We start from the raw sequence: 23,994 nt of genomic DNA on the forward strand, positions 1-23,994 counted from the left end.
ACACCCCGTCGAGGAGAGGCAGCGGCAGGCTGGCAGCTCCGCCCTGCCGAGCCCGAGCCTGGGCTCCGGGTGCGGTCTGCAGCCCCTGGCCCCCGCATCCCCTCGCATCCCCCCGATCCCCACGCCCTCCTCATCCCTCAGCAGCCGCCCCGGTGCCGAAGCTTCTCTCCTCCCCGGGCAGCGGTCGCCTCGCTCCGCGGACCGCCCGGCCCGCAGTGGGGAGGCGCGGAGAGGCCGGCGCGCCCCACCTGCATCCCCGTCCCGCATCCCGGTCCCGCGGCACCTGGCGCGGCCGCGCGCGCTGGCTGCCCCCCCGCGGCCCGTGACGTCATGCTGCAGTGCGGGCGGGGCCGGGCGGGGCCGAGCCGAGCCGAGCGGTGCCGGTGCCGCCGTCCCTGCGCGCCGCCGCCGCGGGAGCGAGGGCGTGGGTCCGGCCGGGACCCGCCGCCACCGCCGCCGCCATGGGCGACCCTCGGCCCCGCGCCGCCGTCCTGCTCCCCCTGCTCTGCCTCTGCGCCGCGCTGCCCGGCAGCGCCTCCAACAAAGGTGAGCGGCGGAGCGCCGCGGGCACGGTCCCGGGCGGCGGCGGGCACGGTCCCACCGGCAGCCCCCGCCGAGGGGCTCTGGAGGGACGCGTTGGCCGCGGCTCGTCCGTCCGCCCCCGCGGTGGCGGCGCGGCCCCGCGCTGCCCGCCGCCTTCTCCCGGCACGTTTTTGTCGGGGCATCTCCGCGGTCCCCGGCTGCCCCGGCTCTCTTCGCCCCTTCGGGCGCCCTCATGCCATCCCATCCCCATTCTCTACTTTGTCCATCTGTCATCCTACCACCGACCGCTTTTTTCTCCGTTCTTTCAGTCTCCTAGCGCTCCCCTCGCGTTTTCCCCTTTTCCACCCACTTGTGTTGCTTTTGTTTAGTTATCGCTGGGTACATTTAGATTCCCATCCCTTCCCTAGCATGCTGAGAGAGAATATGCTGTTTCTCCACAGACCCCTGCAGTTCATAAGACACATTCTCTAGCTCCATCTTCCAGTCCAGTTCATCCATCTACAATCTGTCAATAGGAGCTGTTTGTGTATAGTTACGCGTTAACGATGCAGGTTGATTTTATGTGTTTTATGCGCTAAAGATGAAAGACCCTCCAAACCACCCCAGCACTACAGCTGTAACGTTCTGAATGCAGATGTTATTTGAGCACACAGAGTGATGGAGAAAGATGTAGGTTTCTAGATCTGTGGCTGTAGAGACAAGCATGAGAGATTCATGCAAGGGAAGCCAGTGTGTTGGTAATCTGACAGGGTGGGAAAATCTGTAAACGTTTGAGGGACTCTGGGGTCGTTGGGGAATGTGACACCTTAAGGTGCTTTCCGTGCCTTGGAAGAGTCAGGGCTACGGGGCGGGTGCACCGCAGAGCTGTTGTACCCTGACATTGGCAGGGGCATTTGTCTGTTCTGCTCTGCTTCCATGGGGCTTGGTGGCAAGGAAAGGTCCCTCATGCTCTGGATTCTCCCTCTCCTTTGTGAATTTGCACTCGGAAGCATCTACCTACCTTTGGCAAATTATATTAGATTGACGGGAGCTTTCTTGAAGCTGGTAGGAGTCCGTATCCTGGTAGGAGTCTATATCCTAAAAATATTCCTAAAATGTTTTTCTATTCTCCAACAACTCATTTCCCGAGAAATCAGATTGGTGATTCCCAAGTTGCAGGTGGATGCAGCAAAGGATTTATCTCTGTACCATCAGCTTGTTACCCCAGCAACAGGGCACATTTGGCGTTTATAGCTCTGGATCCCCACCTCGGTGGTGTGGCGCATGGATAGAGCCGGAACAGAATGGAATCCGGTGGGGACAATGGAGGGGCAGGGGGAGCCGCGGGCACTTGCATACAGGGAGGATTCCACCTGCATACTGAGCAGGATGGATGTTTCTCTGGATTTCCTACGCAATGCTTTATAATCTCAATCAATACGGTGGTGGAGAGGTGCCAAGCCACGCTCTTCGCTGCCATGCCAGGCTGGATCTGCCCACTCTGCCCTGCTGGGACATCCCCTCGCTGACCTGTCACCCTGCCTGCTGGCCCCCAGCCACCCCTGGCAGCACCCCTGCCCCCAAATGCACAAGTGCTTGGTTGCACAGGATGCTGCCCCTTTTGAGTCAACACATGAGGCCATGCCAGTTTGTTTTTTCAGAGGACACCGTGCTGCAGAGGATGGATTCAACATATTGGAAGTAGTGCCCTTGAGGGGAATGGCTCTGTATCCTACTCCCCACCAGCTCTGAGCCATGCTGTGCTCGAAGTATTGCTGGGTTGTAATAAATCTTGGTCTCCAGGGGGTGGGAGAGTGGGGGATTATCTGGGAATGGGGGTTGTAACTAGGCCATGTAATATAATCTCTGAGGCCCATTTGGCAGGGAGTGGGCATGGGGGAGGGGTTTGTAATTTGTAATGATTTTTTTTCTCTCTCCCCTCCTATCCCCTCCCCTTCCCTCCCCCCCACCCCTTTATTTCTCCCTTTCCCTGCCCCGAAGCCTGTGTGATAAAGATTAATTTGCTATTTCTGGGCCTGTGACATTTTTCAGAGCCTCCTGCTGGCTGCTGCCTCCATGCCAAGGCTGGCTGGGCTCCAGCCAAAGGGATTAGCAAGGAGGGGCCAAAGGAATATGGTGCTCACCATGGAGTGGGGAAGGAAGGAGCGAGAGACTCTCAGAATAGGTTGTTATGTGCACAGGATGGCTGACTGGAGGTGTACCTGGGCATGTCTGTGTAGGTCCTGGGCCTTGGTCTAGAGGGTGCAAAGCAGAAGTGATAATGACTGCATTGTCCCCTGGGGATACCCCAAGGGAAGCTGTAGGCTGGATCCTTTTATTATGGCTTCTTTGAGCTAAAGGGTTTGGTATTTCAAATCTGTCTCCAGGTCACTTCTGCCTCTTGACTTCACTTTTTTCCAAACTACTCCAGCTTTTCTGGGCAACCAGATGTCTCTCCACGTATTTCTAATAAGATAGTAATGAGAACACGAGAAGGAACACATTGTTTCTGAAGAGATTTCCCATGAGTAGAACTAAATAAAGATAACTTTTTTCTCCCAGCCTGTTTTAGGCATCTTTATTTCTAGAGAAGAAGGTGGTGAGGGGTGGTTGTTACTTGCCAGGGGGTGACATTCTTCTCTTTTCCTACTGAATCTGCAGTTGGTGGCTAATGCATTCCTGTCCTTCATCCTTTACCCCAAATCTACCTCAGCAAACAAGCACAAACCATGGATTGAAGCCGAATATCAGGGCATTGTCATGGAGAATGACAACACGGTCCTGCTGAACCCGCCGCTGTTCGCGCTGGACAAAGATGCCCCGCTGCGCTATGCAGGTAGGTGGGGAGCAGCTCTGGCAGGGGTGGAGGGCAGGGACAGACTTATGGAGAGGCAGGGACACAGTGACATTCATCCCTGTGCTGGATCTGACCTCTCTTCAGGAAGCAATCACCTCCAAACCTTGTTCCGGAGGAGGTCCCTAGTGAAGTCTGGAGGCAATTTGGGCACAGCTTGATTTAGGATGCTGTGAGCTCTTTCCTTAGGGAGAGGAACTGAGGGTGGAGCCAGCTACTTTTTGACGCAGTTCTGCTATTTCCAAAGATCACATGCACAGTGCTTGTCTGAGCCCTGGAGAAAGCTGGTAGGGCACACTTCCTTGGCAGTGCTACATCCCCTCACAGTGAGCACAAATCCTTGGAACAGCAGACAAGGCTTTCAATGGTTGTATTCCTAGTGCTTGCTTAGGCCATGCCTGGAATTTCCTCACTCATTCTTCCTCAGCTTTGGGAGAGTAAATGTAGTCCCTGGGAGCTGGATTTTAGGGTTTAGGTGACCCTATCTGCAGTTCCCTGCGGTACTCGGTGCATCCTCCGTGTGTGGGTGGATGAGACATCATGGATCTTCATGTTCTGGCTATCTGCAGTATATGGCCTGTTTTGCTTCCCTGAGGGATGCAGAGGAGAAATAAGATGCTCCCCCAGGACTGTGGATGTGTAGCACTAATAAATGTAGCTTGAGCCTTGTAACCTTCAGTCTCTCATGATGCTGGTCAGGACTCTTTGCTGTGGGAGTATTCTCCAGTAGATGGCAATCTGCACCATTAATGGCTGTAAGGAATAGCAGGAGGAATTCCTATGGAACCAAAAAATTGCTTGAAATGAAGGATGATAATGGGGGAGAATGGAAAGTGTAAGTTAGGAAGGAAGAAAATATGGGAAAGGAAAGCAAGGGGTATAATGTGCTCTCCTCAGTCCTTTTCTTTCTCCCCTTCCTCTCTGTTTTTGTGTGTACCAGGTGAAATCTGTGGCTTCAGGATCCATGGATCAGGGGTACCTTTTGAAGCTGTGATCCTGGACAAAGCCACAGGAGAGGGGCTGATCCGGGCCAAGGAACCAGTGGATTGTGAAGCGCATAAGGAACACACATTTACCATCCAGGCCTATGACTGTGGAGAGGGACCTGATGGAGCAAATACCAAAAAATCACACAAGTAAGTTTATGCAGACATTGCTGCATGCTGCAAAATGTGATCTGTGACAAAAATGCAAAGAAAAATTGCTGTGGAAGCACTTTCTTTAGCCAGAAGTGTTCTTCTCTAGCTGTGATATTGTAACTCAACATGCTAAGAAGACCCAAAGAGAAATGTTCACTGACTGTCACATGAATGGATACAGAAACGAGGGCTGTTTCATAGCAGTTTCTAAAAGTGGTGTTTTACATTGCTGCATGTGGGTAGGAGGTCCAGATTGCATTATTATTACTTTTGCTCTTTCTGGGTTGTTGGAAACCATTGTCCAAACACCTGTGTGACAACATTTCTGCATTGAAATTGAGGTGTCTTTCCTTGTCCTTGCTTTTGACAGCTGGAAATGAGAGTGGTGCCCTTTAAAGAGTGACTTACTCTGAAATTTAGATGGTGCATGGCTCCTAATCAGCCCATGAGTTCTTACTGATGTCTCTCTGCACCAGGGCCACAGTGCACGTTCGAGTGAACGATGTGAACGAGTTTGCCCCCGTGTTTGTGGAGAAGCTGTATCGCGTGGCGGTGACGGAGGGAAAGCTGTATGACCGCATCCTGCGCGTGGAGGCCATCGACGGGGACTGCTCCCCGCAGTACAGCCAGATCTGCTACTATGAGATCCTGACCCCCAATATCCCCTTCCTCATTGACAACGACGGTAAGAGTCCTCACCCGTCACCTGCACATCACTCCTGTGTTCCTGCTCTGCTCCTTCCCTGCCAGCCCCATTTGAAGGCAGAGCTGCACTATTTAAACTTCCCAGTGCTGCTGATCCATCCTGATGAGACCAGCAGCATCCATTTTGTGGGATGCTATAGCCTGTTACAAAGTGACACTGGGCAGAGTGACTCAACTCTTTTTTGGTTGTTTTTGTCATTGATCAAAGATATGAGTGAGTTTTGGAAGGACGTCTTTGAGGAGACTGCTTGTCCTCTACCTTGATCCCTTTGTTTTGCAAACCAGGGAACATCGAGAACACGGAGAAGCTGCAGTACAGTGCGGATCGTGTCTACAAATTCACAGTGACAGCCTATGACTGTGGAAAGAAGAGGGCTTCTGATGATGCTGAAGTGGAAATCCAGGTGAAACCCACCTGCAAGCCCAGTTGGCAGGGTATGAGACCTCCAAACACATTTATCTCTTCTCTTCGCTTTTGCTCTGCTACTGCTCAAACCTGCTCATTACAAATGTTTGTATATACACATACAAATTTGTGTGCCCATATATATGGTTTGGTTCTGGCACCAACCCATCTCCATCAGGGGATGCAGCAGATGTCTAAGTCTGTTGCAAAGCCACTGAAAGGTAAATTCTAACATTGGAAAATCATTCCTTGGATTACCGTGAACTGCCATATGTTTGATAAGGCTTGTAGACTGTATTGAGCTAAGACTGGTTTTGGAGCTGCTTTTCTGGAAGGTATTTGGCTTTTCCAGTGGTGGCATGTTCCTCCAGATTCACCTTAGTCAATTGGAATTAAGGGGAGTGCAGCTAAATACCTGCTCTGTCTGGTAGGAGAAGCTGACCAGCCACAGAGGGATACAACAGTATTAGCTGTAGAAGCTGGGACCTTGGACTCTGTGCTTCTAAGAAATCTTTCCATGCGTTGATGCCAGCTGCGTAAAGCTGTGTTTCCAGTGTGGAAAATGCCAAAAATTTGGACCAGTCCATAGATGCCACTTGTGTGTTTGCCAGGTGTTCTGGCCCTTAGTGCTTAGCAGTTCCTAGTCCCTCTCTTTCACTCTTTTCCATTAGGCTGGAACAAGAGGATTGAGTACACCCCCGGTGCGGGCAGCCTCGCGCTGTTCCCCACCATTCACCTGGAGACCTGTGATGAGCCGCTGTGGAACATCCAGGCCACGGTGGAGCTGCAGACAAACCACGTGGCCAAGGGCTGTGACCGGGACAACTACTCCGAGAAGTCGCTGCGCAAACTCTGTGGTGAATTGTTTCTTTCCTGGACTGAGGGGGGCCGTGGCACTGCACCCTGCCCCTCCCTCTGGCGGGCTCGCTGCGGTAGCTGAGCCCCGCACAACAGGGGTGCTGGGGGACACATTCCTCACTTCTGCTATGGTCACTGGGGTGGGAGGACACCCAGCTTGTGCATTGCATTGAGGGGCAATGAGTGCTCCTGCCCACATCTCATGGAATCGTGGAATGGTTTGGACTGGCAGGAACCTTAAAAATCCTCTAGGTCCAACATCCCTGCCAGAGACAGGGACACCTTGCACTAGGCCAGGTTGCTCAGAGTCTCATCCAACCTGGCACTGAACACTTCCACAGCTTTCTAGTTTTATAAGCGACTACCTGTGCTTTCCTTGCTGGGAAGCCAGAGATTTCTGTGCATTATCCTGGTACCCAGAGTCTGTGGGGCTTTCCTCAGCACTGAACAAAAAGTCACCATTCTTCTCCAGACAGGAGCTGCCTTTAGGCAACTCCTCATCTCCCTGTACACTTAGACATTACAGTGAGGCTTCCAGTGCCCCCTCCATCTGATCCCCAGTTCTCAGGCTCCTTTATTCTCCCATGCCAGCATTCCTGACTCTCTTTCTTCTTGGTAGGTGCTGCCTCAGGAGAGATTGACCTGCTGCCAGTGCCTAGCCCCACAGCAAACTGGACGGCGCGGCTCTCGGTGCACTACAGTCAGGACAGCAGCCTCATCTACTGGTTCAATGGCAGCCAGGCTGCCCAGGTGCCTGTGGTCAATGGGCCGAATGGCCACGAGGGGCTGAGTGACCACTTCACCCTGTCTGTGTGGATGAAGCACGCCGTGGTGCCCAGCAAAGGCAGGCGGGAAGAGGAGACGGTGATCTGCAGTACCGTGCAGAGCGGTGAGGCTTCCCCTGGGGTGTGACACTTCTGCCCCTTAACTTCTTAGGAGGGGTTGGCCCTGCAGGGGTAAATCTCTGACGTTCCAAAGCAGGCCTCGGGCAGGGGTTCCTCCTTAGGAGCACAGCTGCTTGAGGTGTCCCTTTTCCTCGGAGCACTCGTGCCTCTTTTGAGCACAGGGTGCTGAGTGCCAGCCGTGCGTGGCAGCGTGGGCGTCTGGGCTCTGGCTAGTGGGACTGCTTGGGGTGTGTCACACAATCCCTGTGCTTGTCCCTGGCAGAGGAGGGCTACTCGCACTACTCTCTGGCTGTGCATGGCTGCCGGATTTCTTTCCTCTACTGGCCCTTGCTGGAAAGCGCAAGGCCTGTGAAATTCCTCTGGAAGCTTGAGCAGGTGAGGAAGGGTTCTCATCCTCCCCACGTCCCTGCTCCTCCTGCCCTTTGCTGACACTGTCTGCCGCAGGTGTGCGATGACGAGTGGCACCATTATGCCCTCAACCTGGAGTTCCCCACGGTGACGCTGTACGTGGACGGCGTCTCCTACGACCCCGCCCTGATCCACGACAACGGCCTCATCCACCCGCCGCGGCCGGAGCCTGCCCTCATGATCGGGGCCTGCTGGGCCGGTGAGCGGCCGCTGCCCATGCCAGCGGGACACAGGGGGTGGGGGACACCCGGAGCAGGGGAAAGAAACACCGCCCAGTACTAAATGATGCAAACCACGCTGCAGACATCTTGTCTCCTTGGCACTAAAGCTGGTGTGGTTCCTTCCTTATGGACCAAGGTAGTAACGCTCAGGGGAAAGTGTCCCTGTCAGCTTCCTGGACCAGAAACATAGAATGGATAACCAACTTTCAGGCAGTGGAGAGTTGAAACTCCATACCTCATTCAGAAAAGCACTGGCTTTTCTATCAAAGCCTTTCACCAGAAGGCAGGCAGTGCTATTTATGCTGCTGATTGTGTTGATGGGGATTTCTCCATCTTGAGGGTCTATATGAGAAAGTCACAAATACTTCTGTACAGGAATTGGGCGGAAAGACAAAAATCAGGTTACGAACAAAGGCCCTAGTAGATTAAAATCTGTTCTGTGGAGATGCAAAGTTGCATTTCTCAGATCCCTCCGTTTTCCCACTAGACTGAAGCAGGACAGAATTAAATAAATCTGCCTACTGCTTGCCTTCACTCCAGCAGAAATTTCTAGCAAGATCTTTGCTGTACTGCTGCTCTGAGGTCAGAGATCTTGCCACAGCTCTGTGCTCCCTTGATTGGCACTTTGCAGACAACTGGTATTGATCAGCTTGGGACCCTCTCCTAGATCTATCTTACTCTCTAAGGGATATTGAGAACATATCTCATTGTGAACAGGGCTAACTCCCAAAATAGGTAACACTGGGAAAGGATTGAGGAACTACAAGCACTATAGTTTCTGGCTTAAGTCAGTTACTCATCCTACAGTCTCAGCACCCGCTTCATGAGAGGAGCTGTGCCCTCTGTCATCTGTGATGTGCTGCCTCTAGGGCTGAGGGGTGCACTGCAGGGCACAGAGCTGCTCTTGTGGGCTAGCCAGTACAGGCCCTTGTAGAGATACCTGCCTGACCCTGTAACTACCATCTTCCAATGCCTTATTGCTCAGCTGGATGTTCTCCTTTCACAGAGGAGAAAAACAAAGAGAAAACCAGAGGAAGCGAGAACGCCACTGACTCTGCGCAAGGTAGGGAAAAGGAAGAAGATGGGTCTCTTCCTCTCTTGACTATGCATGACTATCCCTTCTTGCATGGTGCCTTCCTCATACAGCTTCCCCAGTCCTGTCCTGCCACCTCCCACTGCCTTGGGAGGAAACCCCTTATTTGGCAGATTGGTCCTTGATACCTTGGTACCTGTGGAGCATGAATAGGCTGATGGAAGGACTGCAGCCTGCTTTGAGAGTTGGAGTATGCTTTTTGTGTAGAGAAAGAGTACTCATGCCTGATCATTAAAGTTGGTCTCTGAAGAGCACAATAGCTATTAGAGACATCAGGAGATGTCACCTCATCCCTAACTATCTGTGGAATGTGTAGTTTCTTTTACAAGCCCTCACAGGAAGCAGAGTGAGAAGGGGACAAGAAATTGTTTCCATCTAGCATTCAGCAGTTTGACAGAAACTTCTCTATGCTACCCACCATTCACTTGTCTTTTTGTTGGTCTGTTTTTCTCACTTTCCCCCATGTGAAATTTCAAAAATTTCTTCAGCATCCCCTGTCTTATTGTTGTCTTTGCTTTTCCATATCCTGTGCAACCCTCTGACCCTCTCTACCTCCTTTAACATCTGTATGTCCCTCACATTGTTGCTTCTGTTGTCTGGCCTTTTCCATTTCCCCATGCCCCCCTCTGTATCCCTGTACCTCCCTTACCTCTGTGTGGCTCTCACACTGTTGTTTCTGTGGTTTTGCTCTCTTCCTCGCCATGTCTCTCACTCCCTCCACCTCCCATGTTTCCCTCAGGAGATCCTCTGTTGGTACACCACTACTTCCATGGTTACTTGGCTGGCTTCACTGTGCGCCCTGGTAGCTTGGAGAGCCGGGAGGTTATTGAATGCCTGTATGCCTGCCGTGAGGGGCTTGATTACAGTGACTTCGACAGTCTGGGCAAAGGGATGAAGGTATGCCCATCTGCCCAGCTTGCATGGGTCTCCTCCACTCTCCTCCCCAGCCTTGCTTCCCAAGACTTTGCCTGCTCCCCCACCTCAGACAGCTCTCCACCCTTCTTCTCTCTCAGCCTGGATTCCTGTCATTTGCCAAGGAGGCATGAGTGTTTTCTTTTCTTCCACCTTTAGGTTCATGTGAACCCTTCTCAGTCCCTGCTCACCCTGGAGGGTGATGATGTGGAAACCTTCAACCACGCAATCCAGCACGTGGCTTACATGAACTCACTGCGCTTTGCTACCCCTGGAGTCCGGCCACTCAGGCTCACCACTGCTGTCAAGTGAGTGGGCAAACCAGGACCTCTTGTCAGTTCAGCAAGTGGGCTGCCTGTCTTTTTGACCAAAGTTACACTGACTTCGTATTTTAAAATATTTGTATTTTAAGATGGTCTCAAAATGGGCAAAAATCTTGAAAATAAATGATAAATTATCCAATATCCAAATGGATACTGTAGTACTGGTTCCTAGTGCCTGTGCAGAACTTCTGCCTCCACTCGCAGTGTTCCAGCCATGTGGACTCATTTTAATTTTCTCTGTTTGTTGATGTGACCAAGTCACCAGATCCCAGTGGTTTCACTCCTACCACGTCTCTGCCTTGTGCAGCAGTCTGTAGGGAAGCTTTAGGAAGACTGCTGGAAAAAGGATATTCCCTTCCCTGGAGGTAATGGGCAGGAGACGATCTTTTATAATGGTGTTGTTGGAAGCTTGGGTCAACTGACGTTTTCTACTACTCTCCTTCAGGTGTTTCAGTGAGGAGTCCTGTGTCTCCATTCCTGATGTGGAAGGCTATGTTGTGGTGCTACAGCCTGATGCCCCCCAGATCCTACTGAGTGGCAATGCCCACTTTGCTCATCCTGCATCAGACTTTGAGGCTCCAGAAGGAATTCCCCTGTTCCCCAACCTCCAGATCACCTGCTCTATTTCTCACCAGGTGGAGGCCAAGAAGGAGGAGAACTGGCATGGTACTGGTGAGTGGAGTACAGGGCGAGGTGTAAGAGACAAACTGGGATGACCTACAAGAATTGTGGTCCTGTAGAGGAAGCAGAGCCTCTATAATTACACCCAAAAGTGAGAGTTTACAAATTTAGAAGCAAGGCACATTGTCTGTCAATATGTAGGCTAATCAGCTCTTATCCCTTTCTGCTCCTCCCTGTACTCTTTCTATCCACTCAGTTCCTTTGCCTCACTCTCTACTAATTCTTTCCCAGGCTGCTCATTCCTAATCCCTTTTACATTTTACCTACATTTCCCTTTATTCAATCCAGTACTGGATGGATGTCCTGCCTGTTACTCTCTCTACTCCTGTACTTAGTCTCGTCCTACCTTCTTCTCTCCTGCTTTCTTTTCTTACTTCTTGGTCCCTTCCTTCTCTTCCTGCCTCACTTATTTCTGTGAATACCCCAATCAGTTTCCTCATACCCTATGGTGTGTACAACTGTTCTTCAATTTCTTTCCATCATGCTCAGATTATTTCTCTGCAGTCTGTGCTCTATGTGTCCATTCACTGCCTTCTTATCTGTTGTGGTAATGGGATTTTTTGCTTCTACTTTTCTGTTTAGAAGCTTTGCCTTTCCTCATACAATGATGAGTTCCTTGACTTAAGAGCAGATTGTTCTCAATCCTGCTGAAAGCAGTTAGTTATTGAATGTGGTTGCCATTTTAAAGAAGATAAGATCTCAACCATGGTAACCAAGAGTGTGAGACGGGGAAAAGCTTCCAAAAGTATGCAGGGCCTGGGAATGTGTGAGTGTTGTTCCTAATTTGCACACTGTCATTGTCAACAAAGTCCTTACAGCCAAGATGTGCTATGATGAACCAGACTGATAATAGTATGTTGTTCCAAAATAAAGTGACTTTATTATGTGCATAGATAATGTCATTAGAACCATCCTGCAACAAGTAATTAGACTGACAGTGATTTTACTTAAGGTCAGTGCTAGGTGGAGAAGGAGAAGTAATTACACTTGATGTGAGCACTCTTAGGTAAGCAGGTATGCCTCTAAGTAAGTCCTTCCTTCTCTGACTGTCTGGCTTTCTGGCCATACCTTCTTTCTGCTTGCACCTCAGTGGCAGACACACGGATGTCAGATGAGATTGTGCACAACCTGGACGGCTGCGAGATCTCTTTGGTAGGAGATGACTTGGACCCAGAGAGGGAGTACCTGCTCCTGGATGGGGCTCTGCTGCAGCAGCGGGGCCTGGAGCTCGTTAACACCTCTGCCTACCTGACCATCACTGGTACGTCCTCTCCGTGGTCACAGATGTGACCTCTGTCTCTGTGCCTCTGTCTCCGACTGTCAGGCACCACTGGGAGAAGCACTTGACGTTAGGATGTGTCAGTGCACTTTGTAACACTGAGATGTAACTATTTCTTGAAATCCTGGCTTTTGGAAGTCACAGACCATTTCCTTGGAGAGGTAGCTTTTCCTCCAGCAAAAAGTACTGGGACATGGTGTCAGCTCTCACCAGTTTTTTATCACTCCTCCTGACTTGCTCCTTGGGGTTTGGTGTTCTCAGGTGTCAGTAGCATTTTTCATGACATGACAGGGACAACATATCCCACAACCTGTGGACTGGTACAACACTTTTGTACTCTCCAGAACATAACAGGGCTGTTGCTCCCAATCCTTCCTTCCCTTCCACTTGTTTTAGCTATGCGAGCAGGGATTCCATCAGGTCCTTCGCAGCCAGCTGACTCTCTGAGCCCTTGCCAAAATTAACAAACCCAGCATTGCTTTGGATCCCTCTGTAGCTTCTGGTTGCTGCAGGGTTAGGATGCCAGGTGACTTTGGAGCAGGAGCTTCCTCACCCCACCTCTCTCTTCTTGTCTCAGGCGTGGAGAGCATTGCTGTTTACGAGGAGATCCTGCGCCAGGTGTCCTACCACATCAACCACGGTGCTGCCCTCTATGAGAGGAAGTTTCACCTGTCCTGCACTGAGATGAATGGGCGCTACTCCAGCAACGAGTTTACTGTCGAGGTACAAGACTGATACATGCACCCAGAGATTCTTCTGCATGCATGGGGAGGACAGGGTGCATGGGAATGCATAGAATATGCCATGGACACAGGGTTGAGTCCCTTCATTCTGGTCTTTCTGCAGGTGAATGTTCTCCACAACATGAACCGAGCTGTTCATCCTAACCATATTCTGAGCTCCCAGCAGTTTGTGCACCGAGGACATCATTTACCTGCAGAGCTGTCTGGGCACAGTTTGGCAAGCACCCACAACAACCCAAGTATGTAACACTATATTTTGGTTTTATTCCTTTAGATCAGGATGCTGATTTTCTGATATCCTGGCAGAACCTATAGTGGAGGATTCCCCTCAGGCTCCCTGCACCCATTATTGGGTTGTCATTATACTGTCCTGTTCCACTGGTCATTAGCTGCAGTTGTGGACTGCAAGTCTTTGTCAAATTGTATTTTAGAGCATGCTGCAACAATCCTCCTCCTGTGGGATATTATTTTCTTGATGTAGAAGCAGACTGAAATTTACACCTCAGAGGGTCTAACGGAAGCTAACTTCATTCATGCACCATGCAAAGGTGCTGTGTGGGCTTGTGTAAAGTAATTTCAGAAAGAAGCTTCAACAGCAGGAGAGAAAAGTGAGTCAAGAATGCCACTGCTCTAAAGAAAGTAGTGGGCATAAGTGGTGGTCAGCAAGGTGGGAGAATACAGGACATAGCACATGCAGACAAGAAGAGAATTCCCCCAAAACAGAGAAAAGAGAAGCCTGAAAGCTAGACTAGATGTTTGTTTGTGTTGGTAGCCTTGTGCCTCAGGCATGACCACACTCCAGTCGATTCCTCCTGGGCTGTGAAAGCTCTGGGACTTGTTAGAGACATTTTGGTTCCCTGTCATAGGGAACAAGCAAGGCACCTTTGAGCCAGCTTGTGCTGCAGCTTCCCGCAGTAGCCGATCCCAAGCTGGTCCAGTCCTGCAGCTGCCACTGCAGAGGCAGCCTGTACATGTGCCAGCCTTTGCCTCTCCCTTCCCCAGCTCTGCCTGATGGCAGCAGCAAACTTGTCCCTGCTGAGCAGAACCATAAACAAATTTGTGGAAGGCCTAGATAGATTTTACAGGGAAGGTAGTTATCTGGGGAGTTAAGGCTCAGTCTACAGACCTAAAACAAACACGTGGGAGTTGGGCTAAGGGTCTTAGATGAATTTCAGGTTTTCTCCTGCTGAGAAGCCAGGCTTTTGCCACAGCACTAATTAAAAGTCCTTCACAGCATTCACATCTGCTCCATGTGTGCAACGAAGGCATCTTTTGGCTTCTTGCTTTCCTACTGCTTGCACAGAAATCACACTTTTTGAAAATCATCCTCAAGCCCTTAGAGGCTGTCCCCAGCACACATTTCTCCCTCCCAAGGGCAGGATACAGATATATGCTGTGCAACATCTTCTGGTGAATTCTGCAGATGAAGATGTGCAGAGTCTACAGGCCAGGCTGACATCGCAGGAACTGCCTGTGCCCAGGGGCACAGACAAGTCAGGCGATGTTCCTGCATCGACCAAAAACCCAAGCTCTGCCCAGGGATCTCAGTTCCTGCATGTCAGGTTGGAAACGCTTGTTTCTGTGACAGACTCCAAACACAACTTCTTGCTTTCTTTCTCCAAAGTGGTCCCCAGTGCTGCCACTGTCATCATCGTGGTGTGTGTGGGCTTCCTGGCACTTATGGTGATCCTCGGCATCCTGCGCATCCACTCCCTGCACCGGCGGGGCGTGGGGCAAGAGGCGCCTGGGGCTGCTGAGTCGGGGCACACCAGCACTGGGGGCAAAGAGAGCGACATGTTCTGGGACGACTCGGCCCTCACCATCATCGTCAACCCCATGGAGGTGAGGAGAGCCCCTGTGGCCAGGGCTGGGTGGGCAGCTGGGTTGTCAGACCCTTCTCCTTACCCCGTATCTCGCCTCCTCAGTCCTACCAGAGCTGTCAGGAGAGGGCAGCAGGGAGTGTGGAGGGCAGAACTGGCGAGGGCCTGGAGGATGATGAGGACAGCACCGACTCGGAGACGCCCGACTCCCCGGACAGCAGTGTCATGAATGACCGGCACATCATAGGCAAAAGTGACATCTCTCACCGCTACTAGAGCTTTAAAACACCCGCCCAGTGGATCCCCCAAAACATATGGCAGGAAGGAGGAGGTGTCTTACTTTCAACTTCTTTCCTCCCCCACCGTGTACATGTGCTCCTCCCTCATTGATCGTTTCTGCCTCCCGTGTTCCTTCATCTTCTGCCATTCTCTTTGTGGACATTCCCCACATTATTGATCCCCCATCTGGCTCTCCAGGAACATCTGTTAGGGCACTCACACATGATGGTGGCACAGTTCAGACTGTGATGCAGGTCTTGGAAAGAATGGAAATCTGAAAGGCAGAGCCAGCCATAGGGCTCAAGTGGGGTTTCTCACAACCCCTCCCCAGATATTATATATATATATTGTATATTTTTTCAATGTTGTCATTTGAGGTTTATTCTCGTTTCATGCAAAAAAAACAAAAAAAAAAAAACAAAAACCAACCAACAAACCACTGCAGCTTTGTGTCGCTTTGTAAAATTGTCAATACTCCAATACTAAATGAATGAAGGTAAGAAAGATCAGGAAACAAAGTGGATTTTAAAATAAATGGATTTCAAATAAAACATTCAGGACTTCTGCAGTTTTTCACTACAATCAGGGAAAGAAATAGCGTAGCCTCTAATGTGAAACTGGAGCTTGTCCAGAGCATGTGTTTACTGAAATTACTACCTTATCTCGGGGAAGGGTTACATTTTTTAGCATGTGATGAAACAAGAAAAACACATCACTCAGGACCCTATTCCCTGCCTTTTTGAGAGCCAAAATACTCTGTATACACAATGCAGCCTTCCCCAGGACTCAGTGCTAGAGACCCACAGAGGAACAGAAGGCACTCAAACCTGTCCCAGGCAAATGTAGCACGTGCAGCAAACTGAATTCTTGAACACAGGAAAACAAAATAAATAAGGTTCTTTCCATACACTTAGTGTATCAGCAGAAACAGGCCAAATCTCATTAGTTTCATCCATCTTCTCACATGATCTTCTTTCTTTATCAGTATGATAGAGTATTTTTTATACCAGGGTCTTCAGCTTTTAGAGCAGTCCCAGCACTTCTGGAGGAAGGAGGCATCTTCCTCTTTCTGCTGAGCATGGAGGAGGTGGAAACACAACAGATACTAGCACAGCATGGCTCTGAGTCCAGCAGTAGCATGAGTTGTTAGAATAGTGCTCTAGAGCAGGTTGTGCTTCTTCCCCGGATTTTGTTGGTATGGGTTTTCAGACCCTGCAAGACAAAGAGGGGCTGTCAGCTGCCTGACGCATCTTAGGGGAATGGCTGCAACATGTGAAGGACCCAAATTCTGCAATTTGTTGGCAGCCGAGGCTGAGAAATCCTCCTTAGGGGCAAGAAGGCAGTACAATAGGTGGTGAGAGTGAAAGAGCCCCTCTGAGGGCAAAGGGTGCAGCACAAGATCTCTGCTTGCTGCAGTTCTCTCAGATGCTTCAGCTTAGTCTGTCTTCTGCCCAGCTGTCCCCACGTATTGTTGTTTCTGGGTCCAAAAGAAGTGAATGTGCTGGGGTTAAGACACTCTCACACTTTTCTGCTTCCTTCCCAGTAAGATCCATGCCTTGTTTAATCAAGGGAGTTTACAACAGGCACTGTCAAACCAGTGACCTGACATTTTGAAGCACTGGAATAATTAAAATCTCCAGAAGGAAAAAAAAGGCTACACTGTGCACATTGGAGCAAAACAGTTGGCACAAAATAGCTGTCATGTCCTGAGAATGCTGATCCAGACGGGAGCTGTGGCAGAAAGTGCCACGTGTCAGAGCACTGCAAAAGACCAGGTCTTAGGACCACGACGTCCCTGCACCTCCAGAGCAGCCTCAGCCAGGTGCTACAGCTTACAGGGTGGAAGAGGCCAGATGTATGATGAGTTCGTAGGTAGCCATCATGATGGCTGCGTTGGGGATCTGGCGGATCAGGTGCGCCAGCAGCCCCCGGTACAGAGCCGAGGGTCCCTCTTCACGGGCCACGAGCTGCAGAGTCTGTGCAAAGGAACGGTACCGGGACCCTTCCTCTCGCAACCGTGTCCGAACCACCTCTGCAGAGACAGCAAGGGATCCATTGTCACTTGGATTCTACGGGCATCTCCCCTCAAGGGCAACAGAACAAGGGGAGTGCAGCCACTCACCGTGGGGATATGCAATGCACGTAGCACATGTTTTGGAGACAGCAGCAGCGCCCATCAGTGCCAAGAAATCGCTGTTGTTTGGTGGAAGTGTGAGTGATGGGGAATGGGAACGCTGGCTGTTTCTCAGCTCCTTTTTCAGTGCTTCGTAGATGACGAAGTGGATGATGGTCTCTGACACTCCAGCATAGGAGGCAGTGACCCCACGGTAAAACCCACGCAGGCCTTCAGTGCGGTACACGTGCATGGCGCACTGGAGAGCACTGCTGGCCATCTCCCCCTTCACCCTGCAAGAAGGGAAGGGTTAGTACAGCATACTGCATTCTGACCTACAGTGCTGTTGTGAACACAGCTATAGGCCTCTTGCCCAGCCTATGACTTGCCACCTTCTGATGAGAAATCACAGACCTCTCTCTGCCCACCATCCCTCAAACCAACCCTGATGTGACATGGAGTGGCTCTGCACTGCTGGCCTGCCTTACCTGGCTTCCAGCTGCATCCTGGTTTTCACTAACCAGATGGGGTTGGTGAGTGTGGCTGAGCTAATGCCTGGGGAACAAGAGGAAGACAGCTGTGAGTGCCAGGATCACGCTGACAGTTCGTGAAGAGGTGCTGATCTATCAGCTCTCTGAGCTCTGCTTGGCAAGCTGCAGGCATTTGCAATTTGAGAATGACCTTGAGAAGAAATATTTAGGGCAGACTATTTGATTCTCCTCCTCCCCTGCTCCAGCCTTTGTCTAGTGGTAATTAGCTCCTCTGCCTCCAACAAAACCCTACTACAGGCCCAGGTGTTACAGAGAGGCAGGAAACAGCATGCTAATTTTGCAAGAGGGGAGGATTTTGTTAGAGAATTGGGATATATCAAGAGAAATGGTTCTGTGAGTGGTCTAAATTACAAGCTGCCTTCTCCCTCTCACAGCAGAATAGAGCTCATGATAGCAGCTGAAGGGGTAAAGACTAGACTTCAAGAGATGAGCATAAGAAGAATGAAGAGTGAGAAAACATTTTGGTTACCTAAGGAACTCACTTCTCCACATGTGGAGGGAGAAAATTCAGAGCAGCAATGGAGAAGGACTGAAACACACAAGCATTTCCAGACAGAAGGACCTATTGGTTTTGATTAAAGACAGAAAAGGCTCACCTCCACAGGCTGCTGCTAATATGTGTACTTTCTTGGACTCTGGTACCAGGACAGTATTAAGCCTCTCCTTAGCAGTAGAATAGGCAGCAAAATATATAGCCCTAGTTGTAAGAAAATAAAGAAGAGGTTACATCTCCCCTATGAGGAGCAAAGACACTACTGTGTGGCCTCACTCCAACTTTTCTTACTCCCAGCACAGTTTTGTCTAACGTGATATCAGATACCATTTACACCTGGCCCACAGCAATCATCTTAACGCTATGATCAGAAGCTCCAGAAGGTATCCATGTGAAGGGGTGGCACGTGAGCACAAGGCCCAGACTGCTTTCAGAAAGTGGAGCAACAGTTGGGACAGGTCTCTTAAGAAGTGTACAAGGTGAGGCACTGTCATGGAGCAGCACTCACCGGGAAGGAGCAACCCCAGCCAGGTTTGGACCCAGACCTCGGAACAGGGACCGTTTACCTTCCTTCTCAAGGATGGCCCTACAGAAGAAAAGAACAGAGAAAACAGCAGAATAACTAAGCTGGAGAGTCTCCTGCTCCTCCTCCTTTGTTCTTCAGTGTTTCTTGTAACACCCTCTCCTCACCTCCCATGTTATCCTTTTTCTGCCCTGCTTTCATTTTCTCTCCAACTACATCTTCTCTCTCCTTCAGTCATAGAATCATGGAACTGCTTTGGTTGGAAATGACCTTAAAGATCATCTAGTTCCAACTACCCTGCCATGGGCAGGGACACTTCATTAGTTATTGCATCCTGTTCTTGATAATGCCATCCCTCTGGGTCCGATCAAACCACTGGCTGGGAAATTTCTCACAGTCCCCTAAGCTGTCTTGCAGAGCACAGATCACTGGTGAGAAGCAGATGTACCTGTGCTCTGATCAAACTTTCTACTCCACTTGTGGCTTTCAGAGCCTCAACTCAACCCTCTTTCTCTCTCCCCTCACACTCTCCACCTGATGGCCAAACCACCACCTCCCTGGTGCTAACAGGCACACTGCCCTGTCCTACTCACCTCAGCAACTTGAGCACTCCAGGAGATGGTGTGGTGGGATTCATCAGCCTCACACTCACCCCTGGCAGCTGTATCTCTGGGAGGCACAGAGGCCGCAGTGCCAGCTGGGATGACTGCAGACGTGTCTTCACCACCTCCAGGGGACAGGTCAGGATGGCTCCAGCTGTGCCACCACATCTAGGATACAGCAGCACATTTAAGAATGACCTCTGTGCCATAATAGGGCAACAATTCTGACCCTGCTGTCCACAACTTCTTCCCTCTGGGAGAGGAGGTTAGGCACCCCAGCCTGTGTCAGACCTGCTCTGACACTGATTAACGTAACAGCTCAGCCTGGGACATCACCTGGCAGCCTCACTCTGAAACCTTACTCACTATTTGAGACAAAGAGTCCCAAGTCCATGGGGACTCAGCAGTCCCCCAGAGCAAACATTCCTGCTGCCCACTCTGGCTGCAAACCTTCTGCTGAGGTCACCAGGCAGCCACACCTCGCCACAGCTGCACCAGCTCACAGAGGGGCAGGACAGAACTCTCCAACCTCTCAGCCTGCCCGTGTCTTTAATCCATAATTGCATCAGACCCACATTTGCAAGGCCCTGAAAGCAAGATCTGAATTTTCTGCCAGCAGCCAGGCTCTCTCCAAGCCTGGCTTGCTTAATGAAAGAGGACCCTGACCTTCAGCAGGCTGAACCTATTTTTGGAACTCAAACCATCTCCATCAACGGGTCTTGTCACACTGTAGGAATGCTGAAAGGATATATATCCCCTTTTTCCCTTCCCACCACCCAGGGGCAAGTCAGAACTGATACACTTGGTTTTTAGCCTCTGCCCCTCTAAATCCTTCAATTGATAACTCTGCTCTTCTAGAAGAGACTCAGTACCTGAAAGACCATTTTGAGATGAATTTGCATGCAAGCCATGCAAGAGGACAAATGGACATCTGCTACAGCCTAAGCTGCTTTGTTTCACAAGAGATGGAGGCTTAATAAAAAGCTCACTCTGCTCCAAAGAAAGGTCAACCAAAGAACTACAAGATATCAGAGAAGAGTCAGGTGTATCATCAGAATTACGTATGACAGTGCAGGACAGCAAATAGTGAGAGTTCTGAAGAATTATTTTGAAAAAGTCTATACAGCTCAGTGAACATATACAGTATTCTCACAGCCTTTGCTCCTAGGGCTTCATTATCATTGCCAACATGAAGGGGGATTTAAAAAAAAAAAAAAAAAAAAAAAAAAAAAGAGAGGCCTGCATGCCTATTGCACATCCAAGAGTTGAAGATATGGCAGCTAGGAGATTATGCAGCTAATGATGCCAGCAACTAGCTATGCTATTCCATAACACTCATATTGCTTTGTCAAGCCCTTGGCAGATGTTCACAGTGGTGGTGATGACTTGCAGAGCAGTCCATCAGCAGACATTTCCCTCAGGAGGTATATGATGAGTGCTAGGAGTCTGGCAACGTGTTTCCCAAATTTTGCTCCAGCTCAGAAGACAACACATGGCAAAGCAGTGAACATCCTGGCTCAGGTTCTCTGGGTGAACCAGTTGATCAAGCACAGACACCAAAACACAGCCCACACAGCAATCCAGAATTGTGTGAGGCAGGGTCTCCTTTTACAAAGGGCACGTTGATTCTTCCCATTCAGACCACATTCACTTAGGAGTCCAACAGTCCTGTTCTTTACCATAGAGTCTATTGATTTGTCTTAGACAGGCTCCAGACTTGCATGCCTGTTTTTTCTTTCACCAGAAGTACAGTCTCCAGTCCAGGAGAAGACTGAGTACAGTGAGAGATCAAGGTCTAAAAGGTCTAAATAGGGCAGTTTCAAATCCTTATCTAAAAGCTGAACAAACAATACATCAGGAAAAAACTGAGAGAAGCAATTGCTTGATATACTAATAATTCTTCTCTCTAATACTGCATAAGAAAGCAAAAGTTCATGTAATGTTCTCTTAATACCTAATTTCTTCAAAAAGTCCCCACCTGCAATGCTCAGGATCTGAGTTTGAACTCACGCTTCCAGCATATATAAATGCTTCCTGAAGCTACTGATACATACAGATAATAAAAAGGTATTATAAAAGCAATAATAATAATAATAATGATAATAATTAAAGAAATTGTTGCTCCTTAGCATAGTGGCTGTTTAATCAGCATAAAGAGAGTGTGAGGTAAAGGGTCATTATGAGCCACTACACCTCAATGGCAAGAATAAAGAGGAAAAAAGAACACCCATTAATTAAATCTAGGGAAATTAGGTGTACCGGTTGTTTAAAAGTAGAAGAAATCTAAACTGTGGTGTATTACTGTGTATTACATGATGATACAGCTGCTTACACTCCATGAAAGACATAGGTCTGCAAAATTCTTCTGTTCGAGGAGAAATGGAAAATTATGTGTCATTACTCTAGAAGCAGGAACTAAAGCAATTTCTGCAAAATAGGATGAAGAGCAGCAGTTGAAAATGAGTACAACATGTACTCTCAGAGCAAAGCTATGGCAAAAAGTGCTAATTGGAGAAGGCGGGTAATTTTACCCTAGAAAATGGTACTTGCCTCTAGATCTTGCTTTTATATTTTAAACTCTGTTGACAAGTTTGAGGTGACAGAAAAAGAGGATTAGTTGAGAAATACAAAAGACACTGTTAACATTTTCTAAATTTTCTAAAAAGCGTATAAGCACGTGCACAGAGGTGACAAGGTTTACTGGTAATTTATGTTAGCTCTTACTTAGGCTAAAACTTAAGATGAGCTGAAGATCTTCATTTAAGAATAGCAATGCTGGATCAGACAAACCTGCAGTTAAACCAGGTTTCTGCCTAGGACACAGACAAATAAAGGTCACCTGCAAAAGAGTAGGAGAAATACCTCCAGAACGCTCTCCCAGCTTCCCAAAGTTTTCAGTTCAGGATTTCCTCAGCCAGAAATGTTGCCTTGCTTTTAGTAGCCATAAGCACATTATTTTTCATTTAACTTTTTAAATGCTTCCTGGACACATAAGAAGCCTTTACCCTTTACTATCCCGTGGCCAGGAGTTCCATAGTTTAACTCACGCTATGGGAAGAATTATGTTCTTGCATTAATTCTGAACAAACGTCTCACAAGTTTCTTTGACTGGTTCCCAGTTCTTATACTGGAAGATAAAGTGGAGAACTGTTCCTTCATGCATGAGATCCTGTTTTGTTTCATTACATAAACCAGCAATATTAAATGTAGTGCAGCAATAAACTGAACTTCTCATTTATCTCTTATTCATGTTATAATCCCCAGGGCTTTAATTAGCTGTAATTCAGGAATATTGCTTAATGGATGAGGATGAGATGAGGGCTAACAAAATTCTCACAATTCTTGTCACTAGCCAAACTCTCAGTTTTTCAGGAACCATGGTGGAAGAAGATGAAGAAAGCTAAGAAAGAAAAATCCATTAAGAAATTCTAAGATGCAATGATTATATAGTTCAAAAGATAAATTAATAAAAGAGAATAACATACACAAAATAACAATGGGAACAGTGAGGACAAGTACACATATGCAAAGATTGACATAGCACTGCATTAGCTGCAGAAAACTGGAAATCTACTAATTAAAAGCAATTAAAATATGTGCCTTATTGTACATGCTGTATCAGGCTTCACCGTGACAGATTCCAGCAGGTTGGTGGGATTAGGAAAGGGCTTAGGTGGCTGCCTAAGTAGAGAACTTCTGCAGTTACTCAGCAAAGTCCGGAGGACCACATTATCTTCTGCTTTAGGGCACCATAAACTTGAAACTCATTGTTTCGAGACTTTAAAGAGAGGAAGGGGGAAATGCCACGGGCCAAATCCCTCGCTCAAGGGCACGCTTCTAAGGCAGAGAGGCACCTCTGGGCTCCGAACACCTGACTCGCCACAACCAGCCGCACTATTTAAAGCCACAAAAGTCAGGCAGGAATCTCAGCCCCGCGCTGATGGAGAGAGCTGGCCGCCCTCCCGAACTCACGCGTGCCCCGCGATCTGCCCCGCTATCTGCCCCACGATCTGCCCCGCGATCTGCCCCGCGATCTGCCCCGCTCAAGGGGCCTCTCCTCCAACACCCCGCTCCCCTTGCCCCGCATCCCCGGCAAGCTCCTGCTGGGCGAAACTCCGCGTCCCACAGGGAGGCTCTCCCAAGCCGCGGAGCCAGGCGAGCCGAGCCGAGCCGGACCCGGCGGGGGCTGCTCTGCCCCGGATCCCGGCCGGGCCCTCCTGCCGGCACTCACCCTCCGGCGAGCAGGTGGAGCAGCGTGCTGTGCTCCGGCATGGCCCCGCCGCTGCCGCCCGGCCCCGCCGGGAGGAGGAGGAGGAGGAGGAGGAGGAGGAGGCGCCGGGCGGGAGGGGCGCTGCCGGGAGCGGGGCTCCTCCGAGCACATGGCAATTCACACAGTTCCCCGGCACCGCCACTCAAGGCTCTTCATTTAAAGCAAACTAATGTCATGTGTGTGATCTAAATTGTAACAATATTAGCAACATTGTTGCTTCATAATGGATAGAAAAATGTATTTAATTGTTATCAAGCAAAAAGGAAAAAGGAAATGGTTCAACAAAGCAGATGG

The 23,994-nt window shown here is 49.5% G+C and overlaps 3 protein-coding genes across 4 annotated transcripts in view; 1 reads left to right on the plus strand and 2 right to left on the minus strand.

Annotated features, from left to right (window-relative positions):
- Positions 1-23,994, minus strand: part of C1R (complement C1r) — a 239,921-nt gene that overhangs the window by 13,936 nt on the left and 201,991 nt on the right. The window lies entirely within an intron of this gene.
- Positions 348-15,699, plus strand: CLSTN3 (calsyntenin 3). Of its 2 annotated transcripts, none has more exons than XM_079320469.1 (18): positions 348-546; positions 3,236-3,358; positions 4,317-4,512; positions 4,992-5,200; positions 5,506-5,655; positions 6,298-6,483; positions 7,104-7,373; positions 7,652-7,764; positions 7,834-7,996; positions 9,025-9,081; positions 9,851-10,008; positions 10,183-10,331; positions 10,792-11,018; positions 12,118-12,288; positions 12,884-13,029; positions 13,153-13,288; positions 14,674-14,891; positions 14,975-15,699. In XM_079320469.1, exons 1-18 carry the CDS (start codon positions 462-464, stop codon positions 15,143-15,145), a joined length of 2,928 nt encoding a protein of 975 aa, XP_079176595.1. In that variant the 5' UTR covers positions 348-461; the 3' UTR covers positions 15,146-15,699. The 2 variants fall into 2 exon arrangements, with proteins under 2 accessions (XP_079176595.1, XP_079176596.1); XM_079320470.1 differs by having other exon boundaries at positions 14,984-15,276.
- LOC306809199 (solute carrier family 25 member 33-like) lies at positions 15,668-23,736 on the minus strand. Its single transcript, XM_079320491.1, has 7 exons — positions 23,662-23,736; positions 19,422-19,598; positions 18,814-18,891; positions 18,409-18,509; positions 17,750-17,816; positions 17,271-17,554; positions 15,668-17,180 (listed from the first exon to the last, which is right to left on the minus strand). The coding sequence occupies exons 1-7, from the start codon at positions 23,700-23,702 to the stop codon at positions 16,981-16,983; spliced, it is 948 nt and encodes a 315-aa protein (XP_079176617.1). The 5' UTR covers positions 23,703-23,736; the 3' UTR covers positions 15,668-16,980.

This window comes from Erithacus rubecula, assembly GCF_903797595.1.
Source record: "Erithacus rubecula genome assembly, chromosome: 1".
In the NCBI taxonomy this organism is placed as follows: Eukaryota; Metazoa; Chordata; class Aves; order Passeriformes; family Muscicapidae; genus Erithacus; species Erithacus rubecula.